Genomic DNA, 22,254 nt, shown 5'->3' with positions numbered 1-22,254 from the left:
TGGAGATACACTTGTGAGGAAAGAGCCTTGTGGAAAGAAGTCATAGTGACCAACTATGGTTAGCTCAGTCCCTGGTGTACGAAAACTGTCTCTGATTCTTATGGAATGGGCGTTTGGAGGACTATCAAGAACCTATGGCCAGTATTGGAAGCAAATATTTGTCTCAAGGTGTGAAATGTTACTAAGACAATTTTTGAAGGATGGGTGGATTGATCTAAGTCCTCTTAAGGAGGTCTTTAAGACAATTTTTGAAGGATGGGTGGATTGATCTAAGTCCTCTTAAGGAGGTCTTCTCCAGACTTGCACCTAATTTGTGTGAATCGTGAGGTAACTGTTTCTGATTGCTGGACAACAACAGGTATAGGACATCTTATTTCAGAAGATTACCAAATGATTGGGAGGTAGAATGAGTGGCTCTTGGTTGGTTACTAAGAGGGTATGACTAACTCAAGAAGTGTTGCAGAGAAAAGGAAGAAAGCTTGTTAACCGATGTTTTCTGTATAATATTACAGGGAAAACAAACAAACACCTATATTTGTATTGCAAGTTTACTACCCAGCTATGGAGCCTCTTCCTCATCAGTACATGCACTAGTTAGATCATGCCAGAGCATACATCAGACCTTCCTTCTGAGCTGCTGGGTTAGGAGGGGTGGAAGCAAGAGCCAGAAGAGGTAGTGGAGATTAATCCTATCATGTATGTGGTGGTCAATATGGAGAGAAAGGAATGATAGATGTTTTGAAGACGTATCCAATTCCATTCATAAAGTAAAATGGAATTGTATTTTATCTTTGCTCTTTTGGTGTAAACAGTTGTGTATATAATATACTGCTCAAATTATAAATTTAATGGGAAGTTGTAATTGCTTTTTTTTTGGGAGGTGGCCAGCATACCCTTAATGCTAGAGACTACAACCTTACCAGTTTGAAAAAAAGAGATTCATAGAATTAATGTGGATAGATAGACTTTCTTGGTTATTGTAACTTGAGCATAAGAATAAAACAAGTTCATCTTTCGCTGACATAATCAGAAGAAAGTATCTTAATCTTACAAAGTGGTGATATCATTTCACCGCGCTTTACCTGATTCCTAATATCATGAAATGAATGAATGCGAGCAGTTCCATGCTATGACATTTGGTGCAGAGATTTGCACAAATACATGGTAAAGTTCTGCACTCACTGTGTATTAGTTTACCATTTCTATTTGAATATTTGAGGAATTGAGGTTATGGAAAACAGAAAGATGTTGGAGATAAATAGAATGCTATAATGCTAACATCCTGGTGTTTATCCCGTTATCCCATCGAAAATTTTGAGTAGATTTTGTTGGTTCAACTTGAGAAAAGTGATGACTAACTGTGTCACAATTGAGCATTTCTGTCTAGGCAATGGACTTGTAGATGGATCAGTTACCATGGTCCAGTGTTGGAAATAAAAGTTTTACTTATACTGGGGATGCCCATGGTGGTGTTGTCTTGTCAAATCTTTTATCATTTCTCTATTGTTTGTATACTACATGGTTCTTTTTTTTATATGTTTGTAATGGACTCTTTGATGGAGCTTCACTTTATATGTTCTTATAATATAATATGCAGGACTCCGCAATCATTGGTTGCTGGCTTAATGTGGCTTGGAGTCAAGAATGAGAGGTATTTCATGCGTCATGTATGCCAAGATTCAGATGAGTTGAAACAATATGGCTGGACTAGTCATAATGGACGGGATTATGGACATCAGGTTCTGAGTGAACAGACAATGACCTTGACTACTAGTTTTCTGAAATCCAAGGATCATGGTAGTGGCTATGGTGGAGACTGGGCTGTTCGAATTGGAGTGCAGAGCAATGCGTACTTCTCCTTACCATCTCTCATGATCTTCCTTTCTTTAGCCTGACATGCAAAATACTTGGCTCTTGTGAATGTCGTGCCTGTTAAAGTAGAAATTTGTATACAATCAGGTTATCTAGTAAGGAAATAGCGCGTTGCTCCGTCTTATGTAAAGCGTAGTCATTTGCTACAGATTTTCATCTGTTTTCTGCAATTAATGATATATAGGTGTCATTGGTTGATTGAATGACCCAGGCAATCAACAAAATGAGTTTGTCTTTATTTCATCAACTCCTTTCTTGTTTGGTATCATGTTGTGAATATGTCTACAGGTCCATTATGCATTATGTGGACTGTTTGGTTGGAGAGGAACAGATGTTAAAAGGGAAGAATATCATATTTCTTTTATAATGAGTAGGTGTTTACATGATTTATACTTTTGATTTAGGTTTGTCTGGACGATAAAAATTTTTGTACTTTGGGTGTAGGAGCTATAACGTAGAAAATGTGAATCACTTTCTGATTTTTTTTGAAAATATGAGGATGTAGTGGAGAAACTGTAATGTTGAGGTAGATTGTACTCCATACAGTATCATCTTGGTTCTGATTTTAATAAAATTTACTTTATCTAGGAAAAAAAAAGGAATTTCTTGGAAGATATATCTGTATATATTGGTCAAGAAGAAAAAGCTTCTTTATACTTTTACATCCCATAAAACAAGAGCATTTATACAAAGAATCCTTTGACTATAATAGGAAAGACTGAATTACAGCTAAATAATAAAATCAATCATCTCCTACAATTTGGCAAGAGTAAAATCTCCTAGAACCATGCCTTTTAAATTATGCTAATCAACAATATGTAAGATCATTTCAAGTTGAATAATAAATTTCATGTTTGATGGCTTATCTTGACTTAAAGTGCACGTACAATACATTAGAAAAATGTGTGGTAAAATTGCTGAATGAGATTAGAGTGCCTGGACTCTTGAAAATTTGTTTGCCCCTTGCATCTTTAAAGCAGTGGGATCAGTGATTGTGGCTGTTGGTTATTTTTTCACGGATGATCATCGTTAACTTAACTAGGGTATTCTGTTCTCTTATTGAAAGTCTCTACTGCATTTACTTCACAAGTTAATTTTAGTATTGCGACCACTTTAAGCATGAATGATGTTCTTTTCTGAAAAGCTGTATTTCCAACTGAAATCTTATTATAGTTATGAATTTGTATATCCGTCTCATGTCTTTTATCCCTTGAACAATTGACACTCAAATTTCTTCACAGATCTGTCCCTGATGAAGAAATGTTAAAAACTGCACACTTGTTTTTTTATGTGGCTGATGAAGGCGGGAAAAGTCTTACTTTGGGTAGCCGAGTCTTGGATATTCATGGTGATTCTATTTTGGCATCAGGATCACGTAGTGACATTGGAGACTGGCAGCTCCACTTATTTTCAGAGGTAATTTGCTGACTGATTTTCAAATGCAATTGAAACTCAACTATTTCAGTGATCTTCAATCAGCTGTGATTATGCATCTATTCGTATGGTTCTTTGACCTTTTAACTATTGCCTTATACATGTTTTCTCAAGATGTGAAGCTCTTCAGAGACAAGGCTTGGGCTAAAATCTCTCTTCTGATTTTTGTAGGCTTATTATTTAAAGAGGATACCGATCTATTTAAAAAATTGTTTTTAGCGGCACTGAATATTTGAAGTGACAATGCTACATTGAGTGGCCTTTCTCTTTTCTTTTCCTTTTTTTTTTGTGTTCTTATTGGAGGGTTCTATGTCCTTCATTTCTATTGCTTTGTGAGGATAGCTAAGTAGGAGCCTAGGAGGTCTTTTGCGGTCCTCGGGTAAGGTTAGGCACACAATAATCATGCTTTCCAATTGTTTGTCACGTACAGCTTTTGGAGGTATGTTGCTTTGATTAAGTTTCTGTTAGATGCTAATGGATTCATTACAAAATATATATCGAGGGCTATTTTTTGGTTCACATGAAGATGAACTCAGGAAAATGTTGCTTTAGCACGAACTCAGGGTGAAGTAACCCTCCAGAATCCAGACAATTGAGCTGGAGAAAAGTTTGTGAAAAGTACCTGTTCAAACCAAAACCGACTTCACTCTTGCGTGTTGAACTATAAGGATGATGGTTACTGTAAGGATATAGCTTGGTAGCGAAATAAAAAGTGCAATAAGGAGGGGGTATGACTAAGAGTACAAGGTGTATTACAAAACTTTTGGAAGAAGTAAAAGTCGAGAAATGCTAACCTGTCATGCTTTGCATTTCCAGTCTTTCTAAAATTAGATGAGTTGGAAATAAAAAAAAAAAGAACCTCAGTCATTTCTACCTTATATACTAGTTTTAGTAGGGTAGTTAGAATGTTAGTTTCCATGTTTCTAGAGGAAAGGATGCCAGGAAACAAGACAGTGGGGCCTGATAAAGTAAGGAGGAAATGGTGGAATACTCAACCAGCTTGTATATGGTGGAAAATTCGGAAGAAAAAAAAAGAGGAACTTGAGGTGTTTGAAAGGCAAATAGAGTCCATTCAGAAGATATATGTTAACAACACTTTTTGGTTCTGTCTTTGGTGCAAAATTGAACTTGTAGATGCAGTGCTCTGTTAAAGAGCTTCTAGTATCCATACATGTTTAGGAAGGGACATAATCTTTTTATTTTATTTTATTCTTCACAGAGTTTCCAGAACACTCAGTGTTGCTTTGGATACAACCATTCACATTTCAAAGAAAAATTTCTATAGGGAAGGATGTAATCTCTCAGGTCTAGATATGGCTTTTTTTCTACCAAATTTCAGTCAACCACGAAGAGAGCTTTGCAAAGGGGAGATAACTGTTTAACTTGAGTTAGCATGCTGGTTTTGAGGTTGCTTTATACCAAAGTGAGGTTGATGATGACGACTTAGTTGCATCTTTAACACCTTATACATATGTATACACTGCTTTCATCACTAAATTATACAAACAATAAAGGGATTGTTAGCGCGTTTAAAGATTCTTTTTAAGAAGCTTGTGTTTTGGTCATTCAAAGCATTGTTAAAAAGATCCATTTAACTAATATTTCTGCCTTCTTTTCAAAAGATAGGTATGAATAAATGTTATTTCTATAGGAGAACTGACCCCTTCTGATCTGAGATGTTGTAATTATATGGGAGAAAACTTGATTATGTTGTTATCACTTTCTTTCCTGAAGACTGAATGACTGAGATCTCTCTATTATAATGTTGTTTTCCTGTAGTTTATTGCTAATTCTAGAAGATTGCTTTGACATCGTTTTATTACTCTTTTGAATTGCAAATCTGTACTTCATATTTTAACACTACAAGAACTGAAATGGTAGCTCTGCATTGTACTCTATGACCCTCTTTTTAATGTTTCAACAGGTGGTCCTATTGTTTATCACTTATCTGCGGTTTGATTTTAATTTGAAGATTCTTGTAGGATGTATCTGGAGTACATTATTCTGGCTTCAAGACACCTCACATTCACAATCTCTCTGATCTAGTCCAGGCAAATTTGGCAGTCCAAGTACGCATACTATTCATATTTGTAGCTACATTGCTGGAATTTATGTCAAATCTTACAGTTAGCCTTCTACCTTAGTAGTTGGCCACTTAGTCTGTTGCTTGCTTTTCGTCCATGTTTTGTTAGGCAAGACAATTTGGCCATTTACAGCTTTCGGACTCATCTGATGATTCTCCCAGCATTTTAGTATTTCAGGTACATTCTCAGTCAATTATAACTATCTTCACTACTGCTGATATGTATATTGTTAAGTATGTTTTTTTAATCCAGATTTCTGCTAGGATTCCTTTCAAAGCAGACATTGTTTTTCTTTCTGGAACCAGTACTCGTGATTCAAGAGTTGAAGAACGGGCCAGCAGGCTGACAGGTTTATGCTGAGTTCATTAGAGTATGATTGGCATAAAAAAGAAATCTTTAGATATTTTTGTTGATAAGCGGAAATCTTTAGATTCTTTTAAGCCCATGTGGGTCTATGTGAATCCTCACTGTCCATATCGATCCGTTTAAGCCCATCTGGGTCTAGGCGTATACTTTTCCAAAGTTCAACCTAATCCAAACACGGAGGATAAATACTTAAGAAGCTACAGAACTCTGGATCCTTTTTCTGTAAATTCCTGTTATAAGTTTTTGGTTGCTAGACCGCAGAGTAATAACTCATGGCCTTAGAAGAACATATGAAGACTAAAGCCACCACTTAAGGTGGCTTATTTTGTGTGTGGTAGTTACAAGAAATACATTCTTGAAACAGGATAACCTCCAGAATAGAGGTTTCAAGTTTGAAACAGGTGCCATCTTTTTGGAACAAATCTAGAAACCATTAAGGCATTAACCTTTTTTTTCCACTGCACTGTTGTTTCATAATGATGAAATTTATTTCTGAGTATGCTGTGAATTAAACGGACAATGCCTGAAGATACAACTGATTTGATGAGAAGCTGAGAAAGAAGGGGCATGTCAAAAGAACAGCAGAAATGGTGGAGAACTATTCTAACATTATATGGTGGCTATTTTGAAAGAGTCAAAGAGAGAAACGTGAGATGCTTTCAAGATACAACCTACTATAAATAGAAGATAAAAAACATTTATATACTTTTGTTTTCTTCTTTGTCGAAAGAGGAATTAATTAGTGATGTAGAATCGCTACTAGACATTCTTGAATACATGCTGATTTGATGAGAAGCTGGATCATTCTGTAAATATTTCAAGCATAATTCATAGGACATTTTAGTACTTGCCATTTTCTCATCAAATAATATTATGGAAGCCAGTTTCTAAATTCTCAGGAGTCCCTATTATGTGAACTTTCCTCATTGACCCTAAAGTTAAATAGTATATTCCGTATTTCTTATACGTGTTTAAGAATAAGTAAAACTGTCAATTTAAGTAAGCTGTATAATCCCACAAGTAGGGTTTGGGGAGGGTAGGTTGTACGTAGACCTTACCTCTACCTTAATGGGGTAGAAAGGTTGTTTCCGATAGACCCTTGGCTCTAAGCATGCTTACCTAGTTGAAATTATTATGAATTTTCATATCAAGAAAGTTATGCGTTCCCCATTTCTATTGCCATATCCCGTCTACCAGTTGAAGTTTGACCTTGGTCATTGTTGTCTGATTCTAGGAGCAAAAGAAATGTTATTCAAAAAATTTCTTGCCCCGAATTTTTTACTAAACCAAAATTGTGTGAGCAATATAGGAAAAAAATATTATTGAACTGTTGTTGTGTCTACATTATTACATTGAGACCCTATTTATAGACGCTAGAATACAATCCTTTACCAAGTAGGATACTATTCACTATTCTTATTTCTATTTGTATTCCTATCCCTATTCTAAATAAGATTGTATAAACCTATTCCTATTCTAATAGGATTGTATAAACCTATTCCTATTTGAATAGGATTGTATAAACATATTCATGTTCGAACAGTAACTATATGTTGATTAAGTTCAGTTTGGGGAAATTATCTATGTTATATTTATTTTTTCCTATCCTCATCCTGAACAAAACTCTTCCCATTGTTCCAGGTACTTCACTGACTACTTTATTCTCTGAGAAGCAAAAGGAGTTCGACAATAAGTTTAAGAAAAGCTTTATCCTATCTGATGAGGTATCAAACAATTTATAATCTGTGTCCCAAGTTATGCGACAAATTGCTCTGAGATTTAATTACCTATTTAAGTTAAAAAATGAACTGTCAAACTCCTATATGTTCATAATATCAAGCACAAGATACTGGAATATATTTTCAGTTTTTTACTCTCAAAAACTGTCGCAATTTATGATGAAGGGAATGATTCTTTTGTGCAAGTTCCTCAGATACCCTTCCCCTAATCTGCACCTGGGATCCAACGGAAGAGCATATGTGTTATTTTATTCTTCTACATGCAGTTCATGGGATGTGCATGAGTGTGAGATATTTTTAAACCAAATTTACCTTGTACCCACACAAATATTTGCAGTACAGACCTAGGTGAGTACCATCATACATGTTATGAATGTGTAATTATTTTAACTGAAACTAACCCATGTTTTACTATTAAATTTGCTGCACCGATCTAGGAAAGTAAGCATACTGAATCCATTCAATGCTCCTAATGCCGTCAATGTAGTTATAAAGTTTTTCTATTTATATCGATGCACGTCTAAAGTTCACTATGTAATTTGATCACTTTGGACTGAATTCAATTTCAATCTGTGAATACTCTACAAGTTCTTTCAGATTGTGGAAAAAATATGAATGTCTATCATGCTTCTTATAAAAAGGAATGACTATCGAGCTGATGACAAAATCGTACCACTTGTTGTATGCTGTATTACTTGCAGTTGGAAGCCATTTCCTTGTATTAACTTCCATGATGCAACATCTCTCTCTATATATATACATATAATGCTGAACTATTTATGTCATATCTTTACAGCTTGGTTTGGAGCCTGTGACTGTTGGTAAGGCTGCTCTTGGAAACATGTTGGGTGGGATTGGATACTTCTTTGGCCAGTCAAAGATTTCACTTCCATCAATCTCCACTGTAAGAGATCCTAGAAGTGATTCCCTGCTATTTTAGAAAACTCGCGACATGTGCAATAACCTAAATGACAGTGTTAGATAACTCTATTTTTCTCTTATATGCAAGAAAATATCTAGAGCTCTGTGATGAAGAGCATAATATCATATCTGAGCCTACAATGTAAGAGCTTTAAAATATGGCTGAATTAGGAAGTTACTCAAGTAACTATACTTTTTCTCTTCTATGTTTGTCAAGCAAGAATATTCCGGTAATACTGCATTTAGGAATCACGTCAGTCAGTCTATGATGGGAGGATTTTAGGAATGGTGCTATTAGTGCTTGAGTAGTTACTGGGATTATCTGCTGTTTCCCTTGACTTGAGACTAAAGTTGACTAGAGGAGAGGATACGTTGCTGAAATCTTGAAAATAAAGAGTTTTAAGAAGTATTGATGAGGACACCTACTAGGTTCATGTTCTCATCTCCAATTGCACACTTCTCAAGGGGCAAAGAGCAGAAAATGTTCTTGTTAAAACGTAAAACTAATTACAAATATATTTCTTCATGCTAAAAATGCAATTTCATAACTTTTGACATCAAATTTCACTCACCTTCCCATAAAGATGCAATTTCATAACTTTTGACATCAAATTTCACTCACCTTCCCACAAAGGATGATAAATGGAAGGATTCCCCAAACTGCCATCTAGTCAAGTTGCCATTTGTTTCTTGTATCCTTGGCTTCAGGAATCTAATGAGCGGGGAACTCACATAAAATTGGCTTCCCTAAATCACCCAAAGTATATGCTTCAAGATTTTGGATGTACTGATGATTAATTTGCTAAGTTGATAATAGGTGTAACTTTTACTCAAGACTTGTACCTGGTCGCAAAAGTTCTTTGGATGTCTAAAGCACTTTTTGAAGTTATATTATTTTCACTCTTGTATTCCTTTAGTTGTTTGTTCAAGAATCATAACCATTTAGATGTCTAATGAAGTTCTACAATGGCTCCTGACTTGTACAGCCTAATGCTGGGGATAATTCTGTCTTATACTGGCCTGCTGAGCTATATACAGCAGTTCCAAGTCGGCCCTTCTTCCCAAGGGGCTTCCTATGGGACGAAGGTTTTCATCAACTGCTAATTTGGTCAGTGACTTGTTTGTTTTTTTATTTGTTTTCTACTGCTTGAAAATAGTATTTTAGCTGGTTTCTAGTCCCTTTGATTTGCACTTATAAGGGAAATCTTGAATCAATCAGGCGTTGGGATGTATACATTAGCTTGGATATCATTGGACATTGGTTAGATCTGATGAATATTGATGGATGGATTCCGCGCGAGCTAATCTTAGGTGCCGAAGCATTGAGGTAATATATGGTGGATCCTGTTAAGCTTAGTTAACTAGTTCATAGTTTTTCTTGTAATCCCATCTGAAACTTCTATGTGGTCAACCTTGCAGTAAGGTCCCAGAAGAATTTGTTCTTCAGCATCCAACTAATGGAAACCCACCGACACTGTTTTTGGCCTTGCGAGGTATTTATTTCTCTACCTTTTCTTCGGAACTTTCTTGAGAAGATATCCTTCTCTTATTGGAATAGCTATAGCTGACTACATGTTATTATACTGTCTTGTAAAGTTAGTATTGGTTCATAGTCTGTTTGTTGTTAGTGAGTACTTAGCTTAGCTTAACAGTTTGTTAGTGGTTAAATATCTCCCATTATTAGTTAGTTAGTTTCTTCTTAGCTGGCACCTAGCTTTCTAAAGTCAGTCAGTGGATTGGGTGTGTATATGTAGAGGTCTCACAGAGAATGCATTTTAGTTTTCACTTTTCTATTTCTGAAGCTTCTCTCTTTTTCTCTAGTGGCTTCCCAGAATCCTCCATAGCTAGATTGGAGTTTGTTGTTTGCTGCCATTGTTTGCCTGCTTTAGATCTACTTCTTCTACATTCTTCCCCTAGTTGCAATTTTTTCCTAGTAGCAAAAGTAGTTTTCTAGATTTTTAACATTTCTCTTGTGAAATTGAGACACTTATCAGATTTCACTTCTCATGGCTGAGATTGAGAAAATGACGATTCTGTCATTGATTCTACTAGACCTCTGTACATGCACCCATCTGATAATCCCGATGCTATGCTAGTTCCTGTTCCATTCAGTGAAATAGGTTATCGATCATGGAGACACAGTGTATAGTGAGCTCTTTCAGTGAAGAGCAAGTTAGGCTTCATCAATGGTGAGTGCGAATGTCCAGCTCGTGAGTCCTCCAAGTGTCAACCATGGGAGAAGTGTGACGACATGGTCACTTCTTGGATCTTAAATTCTCTTATGAAAGAGATCGAAGATTGTGTGGAATAAGTTAATAGTGCTGCTGAATTGTGGAAAGAATTTGAGGACTTTTTATGAACGGACCAATGGAGCCAAGCTTTTTTGCAAGGAGCACTTGACATTACAAGTTATCGCACAGATTAAGAAGCTTTTGGGGTGGGGGGTGGGTGGGGGGAGTTAAATCCCTTGAATGCGAAGAGTCAGTGCACTTGTGGAGCGAAAGAGAATCTGCACAAAGCAGAACAGGACAGGAGATTCATTCAATTCCTTGTGGGACTCAATGAGGTGAACACAATTGTGAGAGGAAGTATCCTCATGATCCACTGTCTTCGATGGCACAAGCCTTTTCCCTGCTAGTTCAGGACGAGAAAGGGGGAGATGAGGCCCTCAAATCAGCTGTTGAGTCTACTGCTTTCAATTTCAATATGCATGGAAATCTAAATTTCAGGACAAACCATTCTGCCAATAGCAGCTCCTTTTGCTCTCTTTTGGGCCTTCATGTGGCCCCAAATTTCTCCTCTATTGGACTTGAACCATGAAATGCGTGTACTCATGTAGCACTTGGACGACGCACTTAGACCACTCCTTTCTATAATTGTTAGGATCATTCTTGAGTTCTTCTTCCACGATAAGCATCTCCTGGGTTTCCCATTGAACTCTGTCAACCTCTAATGCAAGTATGCCACTGTGGATGCTATCAAGTCTTCTTCCTTATTTGAAGATCTTTCAAAACACAATAGATACTATAACTTAGTTATTTGGTGCTGGAACTAACAAATAACATGTTAACATCAATGTTATCAAAAGCGAAAAGCTCAATAAACTCTTGAGGTATGTTGGGGCTTTGAGCTATTAATCACAAGCATGAATGATAAATAAATGCATGGCAATTAAGAACTTGAAAAAAATTATGATAATGGACTTGTTTGGTCATGCGATATGAAATCATAATATGTAATCATGAGATGAAGTTGATGTTTTGTTTGGACATGCAATTTGGACTTTTTATTTATTATATTGTATGTTGTCTCATAAACATAAAACCCCATAAGTTTTAAAATTATTAAAATTGTCACAATTCTTGATACAATCTTACCAAATAAGCAAAAATTTATAAAATCACATAATACACTACCACAAAGCTATTCTTAAAAAATACAACATTTATCGATCAAATCTTAGTTCAATAAAAAATAAAATTGAAAAATTATTTTTATTAATTTTTTTTTAAATTGATTTTTTTTTAACAAAAATAATTTTTCAATTCTATCTTTTATTGATTCAATATAATCTTACCATAATAGTTGGTCTTGTCCTCGATATAATGAGTAAAAAATATTTTTTATTAAATGTTGATTTTAATGAAGTAATAATAATAAATAAATTTGATAAAAGATAATGAATTCGGTGAATATAAATTGTAAACAAGAATCGATTTGAAGTAATAATAAATTTCACTTTGGTGAGAATAATCTTTATATGAGATATAAATGATTTAAGATGTAATGATATGAATTATAAATTTTATTTATATATGAAACAGATGGCTAGTAGATATATGTGGTTCTTTTTTAAAAATATAACCTTGTGGGTCAACTTTTATATTTGGAAAATCTCAAATTATTGGAGAATTTGGGATTTCATTTCGATGATATGAATTCACGGTGAAATCACATGTCCAAAGGCTGATTTCATCTCATGATATGAAATCGCATGGCCAAATGCCTACAAAGTGAAATATCAATTGTTTGGTGTCACATCTTTAGGATCACACTCATTGGCAACGAAAAGTATGCCTTAGCTTTGATGACGACACTGAAGCGCCCATAAAGCGAGGCTAAACACTCAACATGTTCCGCGCCTTGCTTTAGGGCTGAAGCGCGCCTTTGAAACAATAGTTAACATGAAACTCAGGCACATGAAGCATGATAATGTAATATCAGGTGCACAAACAACAGAAACTGTTCCTGAGATGAGGGTTAGAGAGCCATTGGCTACTCTGACATAATTCATGTTAGGACTAAAATAGTAATTTTGTTTGAGGAGCCTGTCATGTGTCTATTATCACTTGAATTAACAAATGAAGAATCAAGGTGAGCATTAAAGGCCATTACTGATTGCGCATTATTAGATGTGGAAGCAAAAAGTGAGTCAAGTTCTGTCAGGAGTCTGCGTAAATGCTGAATTTCATCTGAAGACAGTTTTTCGCAAAGATGTTCTCCTGGATGTCTCCACATTTTCTAGAATATTAGCCAAACCCCTCGATGGACCTACACATTTTCCCCCATGATTTATGTTGGTATTGCCGTGTAGTTTCCTACTTGACTCTTTTGTATCCCTTGGTTTTCCACAATAATCACGCTGTATGTAACTGTTATGTGAAGTGCTCAGCTATTAGTTGTTCAGGATCTCTTCTTGTTGATCAGAGGAGTATGCATTACTGGAACCAAGAATTTGAATGCTGATTTGATCATACACAGTTTCCTTTTAAACCAATTTTTGAAAGAAAACTGCATCATCGGAGCACTCTGCTTGGAGATCCTGGTGATAGTCAATGTCCGGCCATAATTCAATTAAGGCGAAAGAATAATTGGTAGAAGTCAACCAACCTTGCTTAGTGACATGCGATTTGTTTTTAATCTCTAAGATCTGGCCATTATTACCCATGCGAAAATGAGTATCATCAAGCAATAAATATTATTTAGAGATTCAGATCTGCGTTCAACAATGTGTATCTTCTTAATATTGTAGAGCTTGAACATATTCTTGCACTTTCCTAGAGTCTGAGGAACAACTTGCTAACAATATGACAAAATTTCAGCTTACCACCCATTTGCTGCAAGTTCTGCTCTATCCATCTCAACATTTTATGTATTGCAGACTTAATTGGACTGCAGTTTTCTCCATCTGTTCATAACGAACTCTAGTTAAACAATTTTTTGAGTGGTGAGGTGGAACAGTAATCATAGTAAGTTACACATTTCAGATCTGATCTCCAAGCTGAAGAAAGAAAAGTTTGCTGCAACTGAGGCCAGGGATATCTCTGTCTTCTTGGATCGGGCATTTGTCCGCCTTGAAGCATGGTTCAAATGGTTTAACACAACTCAAGCCGGTAAGTTTCCTCTTTTGTGAATTTTATTTACAAAAAGGTATCCATCTTTTACTGTTTTTACTAGTTGATAAACTGGGAATGTGATGTTACTAGTTACTATGGTATCAGTCTAACTTTGGTTTGTTTATTAATATTTTCTGAAAAAACACTTAAGAAGATTGCCTTCTGTTTGCCAGTGATCTTAAATTTATCTAATTCCTAGGTGTAGAATTAGTGGTGAGCATGATTTACATTTGTCAGATTTATTCCATTTGTTTCCGCTGTTAAGTTTGTGCCATTAAGTAATTCAGAAGTGACAATGTGTGTTTTGGTTGGTACTGGATAAGTTTGAAATATCTCTGTCAGTTCAAATGGAAAACATGTAAAAACTGATATCACTTACCAATGTAGCCTTCAAAGCCTTATGATCTTGATAAGCTTGATATTATCTTTTAGTTTACTTCATCAGAACTGTATCAATGAGACCTCACTTGTGGGATTACACTGGATTTTTTGTTGTTGTAAAACTGTATCAATGTAACAATAACCTTCAAGCTTGCTGCTGATGGTTGGCAGATAAGTCTTTGGAAGCTGAACTTTGGACGTTGCAATCTTCTTTGTAGAAGTGTTTAAATCTGCGGTAGCTGTAGAAGTACCCGTAGAAGAGGAAAATTTTCCAATTGAAAAAAAAAATGTTTTTAGCACTTTATGTAATGAAAATTATAAAAAACTTCAGCAAGGTTTTGCATCAAAAGAAATCGATGTTAAAGCTATCAAGTCTTGATGGTGAGGTGGGAAAAAATGTTTTGGCTTAATATACAGAGCTCATGCTCTTCCCCAGATTTTTGAACTACACGCTTTCCTTTTTCTGATCTTCTATTTGAGTTGCATGTGATTGTTCTTTACCTGTTAAGTTTTTCAATTGCAGGAAAGGAAATAGGTAGCTATTACTGGCATGGAAGAGATACTGCAACGATCCGTGAACTAAATCCTAAGGTTTTGATCTAAAATATGTCTATGCTGAACACTTCTCTACTGATGTACTTTTCTTTCCTTTTTTCTTGAAAGCTGATAGGTAATATCATTGCATGGGTAATTTTTAGTCTCCTCTCGGTAAATATAATTTCTGAAATCTTGGAGGACCTATATTAGATCCCTAATCACTCAATAACAAAACCTTGATTTTCTTTTTGTAATTATTATTTATGTGGACCAATAAATGAGATGTGGAGAGAATAAGCTAGAGAAAAGTAACAAATTTGGCAAAGCATGAGAGCCATGTCCTTCAGCCCTGCAATATTTGTATTATGCAGATCCTATTTACAATGATCTAGTTAGATTGTAAATCACTTAGCTCCACATGTTTCTAGATAGTAGATAGCGAAATAGAAATAGCTATGGGGATACCACTTTGAGAAATGTAACTAATGTATGCGTCTTTAACCTATAAAAGGATATACGCAGAAGACATCTTCTCTTGTTTCTCTCAGTTCTCTCTTCCTTGTTTATTTCTCACGTGGGATCAAAGCTTTTACAATTTTTGTGAAAAAATATGAGCAGTTTCTGCCTCTGGTGGGAGGCCTTATACTGCCTGTATGAACTTAGTTTTCCATTCTTTCACAATTAGTATGTCTCTTTTCACAACCAGTTCTCTCTGTCTGTTTATGGACTTGAAGAAGATTACTCACAATCGGAACTAGTTGTCATAGTGAATCACAAGAATTTGAGGCTTTCGGGGAATTTTTGGGGGAAAACTGGACATAATAAGGAGGAAGTCAGAAATCTTGTTATTTCAATCGGAAGAGTAAGTTAGTGAAGATTTCAAGAAGAAGAAAAAGCTTCTTTGTATTTCTTGATAAATATACAACTCATGAGAAAACGTACTTATGCGATGAGTCCTAAGACTTATTAAGGAGAGACAATATCAGAAAAATATGAGTAGCTTCTGCCTCTGGTGGAGGCCTTGCGCTGCCTGCATGAATGGAGTTTTCCATTCTTTCACAATTACTATCGTCTCTTTTCACAACCAGTTCTCTCTATCTATTCTATGAATTTGAAGATTACTCACAATCAGAACCAGATGGCATAATGAATCGCAAGAATTTGAGGCTTTTGGTGAATTTTAGGGAAAAACTGGACATAACTAGGAGGAAGTTTGAAATCTATAATTTCAATCTGAAGAGTAAGTGAAATTTCAAGAAGAAGAAAGAGCTGCTTTGTATTTCTTGATGAATATACAACTCATGAGAATGGGTACTGGGTACTTATAGAATGAGTCATAAGACTAAATAAGGAGACAATATCACATAATCAATTTCAATCAATTACAATCAATACATATTACACTATCATTCTCCTCCTGTAATTAAGCTATCAAATCAGTCAACACTCCCCCTCAAGTTGGTGCAAAGATGTCGCACATGCCCAACTTGCAAACCAGTGTATGAAAAGTCTGTTTGTTGAAGCCTTTGGTAAACACATTAGCTAGTTGCTTTTCTGCTGACACGTGGACCAAACTCAGATACCATTCATAGCTAGTTCTTTGATGAAGCATCGATCAATTTCAACATGCTTTGTCCGGTCATGTTGGACTGGATTTAGAGCTATAATGATTGCAGTCTTGTTGTCACAACACAAGGAAAGTTCCCTTTTCCAGACAATCTCAATTTCAGTAGCTTTTGTAATCACAAAAGTTCACAAACACCTTGGTCGATAGCTCTATAGTCTGCCCTCCACACTTGATCTAGCAACTACACTTTGCTTTGTGCTTCTTCAAGTAACCAGGTTTCCTCCTACAATTGTATAGTAACCAGTTGTAGATCTTCTGTCATATAGAGATCTAGCCCAATCCGCATCTGTAATGGCTTTCTATTTGAAGAAACATAGTCCTTTCCCTGGAGACGACTTCAGATACCGCAAAATGTGAAAAACAACTTGCATATGAGGATCTCGGGGATCATCCATGAACTAACTCACCATACTAACTGAATAGGCTATGTCTAGTCCAATGTGAGAGACATAAATGAGTCTTCCAACCAGTGTTCTTAATGGCGCTCGCCATTCGCCAAAGGCGCTATGGCGAGGCGAGGCGACCATGTAACGCCATTCCTCAGTGAGGCGTGGCGAGATCAATTAGGCGATGTGAGGCGACATAATGGTGACCTGAATGGCGCCGCCTTTTATTTTAAAATATTTAAAAAGGTCTTGACTTAATAATATTAGTCAAAATTAGGGTTTTTTCATATTTCCAGTCAGTCACGACTCGCGTTTCTTCTCCTCAACCCTGCGATCTCTTCTTCTCCTTCAGTGGACTCGCGCGAAAGGTATGTCCCCTTTTCTTTCTTCTTCTCTTCATTTCTTCGTTTCTTCTCTTCAGTCCTCTTCTTCTCTTATTTTCTTCTTTTCTTCTGTTCAATTTCTTGTGAAGTGAATCTTAAATTCTGAAGCTCTGAAGTGCTTGCTGTCTTCACTCTTCACTGCTCGCTGCCTTCACTACTCTTTTTTTTTCCTCTGTTTTCTTCACTGCTCTGTTTTTTCCCTCTGTTTTCTTTGTTTACTGTAAATGCTGCTGACTGCTTACTGCTTTCACTGTGTTGTCCATTATTTTTTTGAAAAAAATTAATTCTTCTACAGTAATTATTATAGTATTTGCTAATATATGTTATTGCTATTGAAATTTTAATATTTATATGTGCAATTAAATATTTTTAATTTTTGGTATTAATTGGCGCCTCGATTCAAAAAGGCGAGCGGCGCGGCGTGGCAAGGCAGGCCCTTGTCGCCTTTTGTCGCCTCTCACCGTCCAAAACACTGCTTCCAACCAGCCTATGATATATCTCCTTATAAACCGAATCCAACTCTACTCTGTAAATTTGTGGTTACTTCCAATGGATGATTCTGTTGGTTCGTAACCTGTCATGCCAGTTTCTTAGGTCAAGAATATACTTCCTTTGAGAAATAAAGATTCCCCTTTCTGATTTAGTAACCTCGATTCCCAAGAAGTATGCAGTTTTCGAAGATCCTTGATCTCTAATTCTAGTGCCGACAACTTCTTCAATCGGGTTATCTCCTCTTTGTCATCTCCTGTCATTACTATGTTATCAACATAAACTACGACAAGATTGTATTTACCTTTGATGTCTAATGAAGAGGGTTAATCAACATTGCTTTGTTGGTAATCGAAGGAGATCATTGCTTTGCAGAATATGTCAAACCAAGCTCTAGGAGATTGCTTCTTTCCGTACAAGGCTTTCGAGGGTGCATAGTGTTTAGAAGCAATGCCATCACAAGGAAATTGTTAGAATTCACGGACAGTATCTGCCAGAACTTAGATGGGAAGTGTCAGAATAGTCTTGCGACCCGAGATCTGGAAATATTTTTTGGGAGAAGTCACCGGGAAGTTGTAGATCTGGCTGGAAAGCTAGCTGCCGCGCCAGGACCCTAATTTTGGGATCGGGAAAAATAACAAAACTGGTAGGGATAGGCTCGGAATGTTCCAGTGACCCCAATAGGAAAAAAATCCAAAAGGAACTGACCAGAAGGGGATTGTGTTGCGGACAACCAACCAAGAGAGAGAAAACTTGACCTCTTCGGTAAAAACGTAACCGTTGTGCTGCACGGTTGATAGCTCACCTCAGAAAGACATCAATGGCTCTGATACCATGTAGATTTCAAGAAGAAGAAAAAGCTTCTTTGTATTTCTTGATGAATATATGATCCATGAGAATAGGTACTTATACAATGAGTCGTAAGACTAAACAAGGAAAAACATTATCACATGATCAATTACATTCAATATAAAATTATTCTACTCCTATAATTAAGCTATTAGTGTAAAAAAATCAACAGTAAGGAAAAAGCAACCGAAATGAACAAAAGGCTGGGTGACTGTTAAATTATGATTGTAGAAGCATCAAGGAAAATTTAGGGCAACTCTTAATCGCAGGACTTGTTAAGGGTTTGGTCTAAAAATTAGGAGTAGCATCTGCCTTTATGATGTTTGATCTCCCTAAGTCATCCCTGCAGCTGATATGCTTTGCTTCATGCATCAATTGACCATAGAACCTACCATTTCTGGCTTTTACAGACCTTATCTTCTGGACTGGATGATTATCCACGTGCATCTCACCCAAGTGAAGATGAACGTCACGTGGATCTTAGATGCTGGATGCATCTTGCAGCAGATTCCATGCACTCAATAGCAGAGCTTCTGAAGATGGATAAAGATATCAAAAAGGTATAGTAAATACACAAGTTTCTTAAAGCATCACTGTCTTGCAAAATTTGCTGAGTCCTGCAATAACTCTTGCAGGAGTATAGTTCAACTGCAAAGCTTCTCTCAGATTTTGAACTTCTTAACAAGGTACAATATCTTCTAATTTCTAAGCATTCTTATTTCTGATGGTATAAGGTTCTCTTAGTTGGCTGTAGCACCATCTGGAAGGGTTTTATCATTGACTTGTAACTGTATAGCTGTTAAAGTCTGCAACTCTTGTTAAATATTAAAATATATCTCAAATGTTCTTCTAATGTTTCAGATGCACTTAGACACTGCAAATGGAGCTTATTGTGATTATGGAAATCATACAGAGAAGGTATGTGGTTCATCATATGAACATGTCTGACCATTGTCCTGGGGGCAGAGTATGCATAGTTTATTGTAAATGATGATTGGTGCATATTCTATTCGTGCTTGCTACATTCCAAACATGATCAGGTTCGTCATGGTCTTATCCATAATTAGTTCATTGATAGTATTGTCTGATGTATTGAGTGATCTTTCACCTTACTTGGCACATTGCACTTCAGAAAACGTAGGTGGGTTTTATCAGGCAGAACAGTGAATCCCAAGGTAAAGAGATATGCATGTAAATTTCTGAAACCTATATGAATGAATCTATCCATCAACTTTGTTCCCTATACCCAAACTGAGGAAACCTGATCTAGAAGCATTCTCTTAACCTCATAGTGCAAATCAAAATAATTATCTTTAAGTATCCAAACTTAAATTCAAAGGAGCCCGTAATAAATGTTTCTGGAGGAGAACATAAATCGTTTTTCTCTTGCAAGCAAAAGTGAACTAATAAGAAACCTACTTGAGTACTTAATGACAATTTTATGTTGGAAAGGACCAAGTACAATTGATGTTCCAATAGGTTTCAACACGGTGTTTCCTGATTTTTAAAAATATACGTTATTTCATCCATTTAAGATATTTCTCACAATCTTTACAGTAACCCCCCCCCCCCCCTTCAAACACACACACAAAACAAAATTAATCCTCTGTCCCTGTGGCGGTGGGTTATGGGCCACGAGAAGTGGTGTATCTTCTTTTCTCAACAACGCTCTTTTCCTTTCAGGTTCAATTAACTTGGAAAATAGTGGAGACTGGAAGCAACTACCCAAGGCGAGAGTTCATACGAGAAGTCCTAGAAAAACCTGTTCTACAACTGGTTCCTCATCTTGGTTATGTTAGCCTTTTCCCATTTATCCTCAGGCTTATTCCACCTGTAAGTATTTTGGCATTGTTTCAGCAATATAATAATTCCAGTTGTTTAATTCTTGATTTGCTTTTATATTTATATTCAACTTTTTTGGCTAGATAGTGGCAGTAAAAAGCTCTATTCTTTCTTCCTTTTTTGGCATCTCTTCGTTGATCTGGTCAATTGAAATTGTTCGTGCATGCTTATTTTCATTCAGGACTCACAGATACTCGAGAGTCAGCTTGACCTCATCTCCAATAAGAGCATTTTATGGACTGATTTTGGGCTGAGATCCCTATCCAAAACAAGGTGATGCAGTTTGTGATATATGTGCTCACTATACTAGTGTATTACTATGATACCATCTGTTCGTAGTTTCTTCATAAAGATAATCTGAAGAAATGTTATCTCTGTTTTTATTTTTGGGTTGTGCCAGCTCCATGTATATGAAACGGAATACGGAGCATGATCCTCCATATTGGAGAGGGCCTATCTGGATACCCTTGAATTATTTGATCGTTTCGTCTCTTCATCACTACTCTCAAGGTACGAAATGAACAACAAAAATCTTACTATAGATACTCATTTACCTTGGTAAATACTTATTTGTACCCCGTGCTTTCTTTGGTCATGGACACGTGTCATGTCCTGCATTCATTTGTTTGTGTAAATACTAGGTGCAGGTAAGTTCTTCACCCTTGATCCTTCCTGAGATCCTTATGTTAATTTATTTTTGTTTCAACTTTTGAAGAGCCCGGACCATACAGAGAAAGAGCCAAAACCGTCTATAATGAATTGAGGAGCAATTTGATAAGGTACTGGTGTTCTCCCACCTGAAACTGTTCCTTGATATTCTTAATACATTATGGTGGCTGCTCAGTTGTGTGGTATATACATGATAATGTTTGCATTTTTAATGTCACAGAAATATCGTTGGAAATTATAAACGGACTGGGTACTTGTGGGAACAATATGATCCCAAGAAAGGGAAAGGGAAAGGTGCACGCCTGTTTACTGGATGGACAGCAACTGTGCTATTGATCATGGCAGAAGCTTACCATGAAGTTTAGTATCACCCTAATGTAGCAAAAGCAATCATTTTTGACATATTGAATTCAGACCTCCAAAAAAATACATTTTACTAAAGATTTGAAGGCGAGGCAAAAAAGACCGCTAACGCCCCTGCATTTCCCTCTTTGAGTTGGCCTATCAGAAAGAAAAAACGAGTGAATGCGCTAGATGTCTATCGTTTTTTCAAATTACTGGTACTGGCTTTCAAACAAACTTATACTAATGAAAATGAAGTAAATATGTCAATCTTGATCTCGCCTAACTCAGTGTACTCTTGAGCCTTTCACAAAGGGAATTACTTCTTCTATTCCCTCAAGAGTTATATTGACATATTGCAAATGTGCAACTGGGAAGAGCAACAACTCGCCTTGATATGCCGAGTAAGTTCATCTTACATTATTTATTCAGTATGGTGAGGATTCATTGTGAATTGAAAAAATTACATAGTAAGGTGAACATGTGATATGTATTTACTATACACAATTATAGTTATTAGAGTGAGTTAGGCTTTTCTAGTAATCTTTTAGCTCATCTCTTGTTCGCTTCTTCCTCTCTCTCTTCCTTTTGTCGCTCACCTTGTGCAATTGACAGAACAGAGTTTTATTAGATATGACAATGATACAAATACAAAATTGTAACAGTCAATAATACAAATTAGCTGTCAACTGTACAAAAACTTTTCAATGATGCAAAATATAAATGAGACATTTCAATTATACATATCCTTGTTTACGGTTTAAAACATAAATGGTAAATTTCAGTGATACTAATAAAATGGAAACCTTTTTAATGCAATAAATGGTAACAAATTCAAATATAAATATAAACACGCAAGGCAACAAATACATATTTAGTTGATACAAATATATTTTTTAGATGTAGTTGTATTTTTTGATACAATTGTATTTGATAA

General features: G+C 36.0%; 1 protein-coding gene across 2 annotated transcripts in view; it reads left to right on the top strand.

The window, feature by feature from the left end:
* Positions 1-21,872, top strand: part of LOC107020771 (mannosyl-oligosaccharide glucosidase GCS1) — a 38,009-nt gene extending 16,137 nt beyond the window's left edge. Inside the window, exons 3-23 of one of the 2 annotated variants that reach the window (XR_003578502.1) lie at positions 1,598-1,849; positions 3,114-3,288; positions 5,289-5,375; positions 5,499-5,567; positions 5,643-5,739; positions 7,398-7,480; positions 8,292-8,399; positions 9,403-9,524; positions 9,636-9,743; positions 9,836-9,909; positions 13,684-13,809; positions 14,717-14,784; positions 18,875-19,024; positions 19,100-19,150; positions 19,326-19,382; positions 20,148-20,297; positions 20,488-20,579; positions 20,707-20,816; positions 21,022-21,085; positions 21,196-21,428; positions 21,639-21,872. Coding sequence is in view for 1 of the 2 variants with exons in the window: in XM_015221263.2 (XP_015076749.1) it covers positions 1,598-1,849; positions 3,114-3,288; positions 5,289-5,375; positions 5,499-5,567; positions 5,643-5,739; positions 7,398-7,480; positions 8,292-8,399; positions 9,403-9,524; positions 9,636-9,743; positions 9,836-9,909; positions 13,684-13,809; positions 14,717-14,784; positions 18,875-19,024; positions 19,100-19,150; positions 19,326-19,382; positions 20,148-20,297; positions 20,488-20,579; positions 20,707-20,816; positions 21,022-21,085; positions 21,196-21,340 (2,188 nt within the window). In the remaining variant the exon portion in view is untranslated. Of the gene's footprint in view, positions 1-1,597; positions 1,850-3,113; positions 3,289-5,288; positions 5,376-5,498; positions 5,568-5,642; positions 5,740-7,397; positions 7,481-8,291; positions 8,400-9,402; positions 9,525-9,635; positions 9,744-9,835; positions 9,910-13,683; positions 13,810-14,716; positions 14,785-18,874; positions 19,025-19,099; positions 19,151-19,325; positions 19,383-20,147; positions 20,298-20,487; positions 20,580-20,706; positions 20,817-21,021; positions 21,086-21,195 lie in introns of both variants that reach the window. The other variant, XM_015221263.2, reaches the window with a different exon arrangement.
* Positions 21,873-22,254: the final 382 nt, after the last annotated feature.

Source organism: Solanum pennellii, chromosome 5 (genome assembly GCF_001406875.1).
Source record: "Solanum pennellii chromosome 5, SPENNV200".
Lineage (NCBI taxonomy): Eukaryota > Viridiplantae > Streptophyta > Magnoliopsida > Solanales > Solanaceae > Solanum > Solanum pennellii.
The sequence above is the reverse complement of the archived record's forward strand: the minus strand, read 5'-3'. Positions and strand labels throughout refer to the sequence as shown.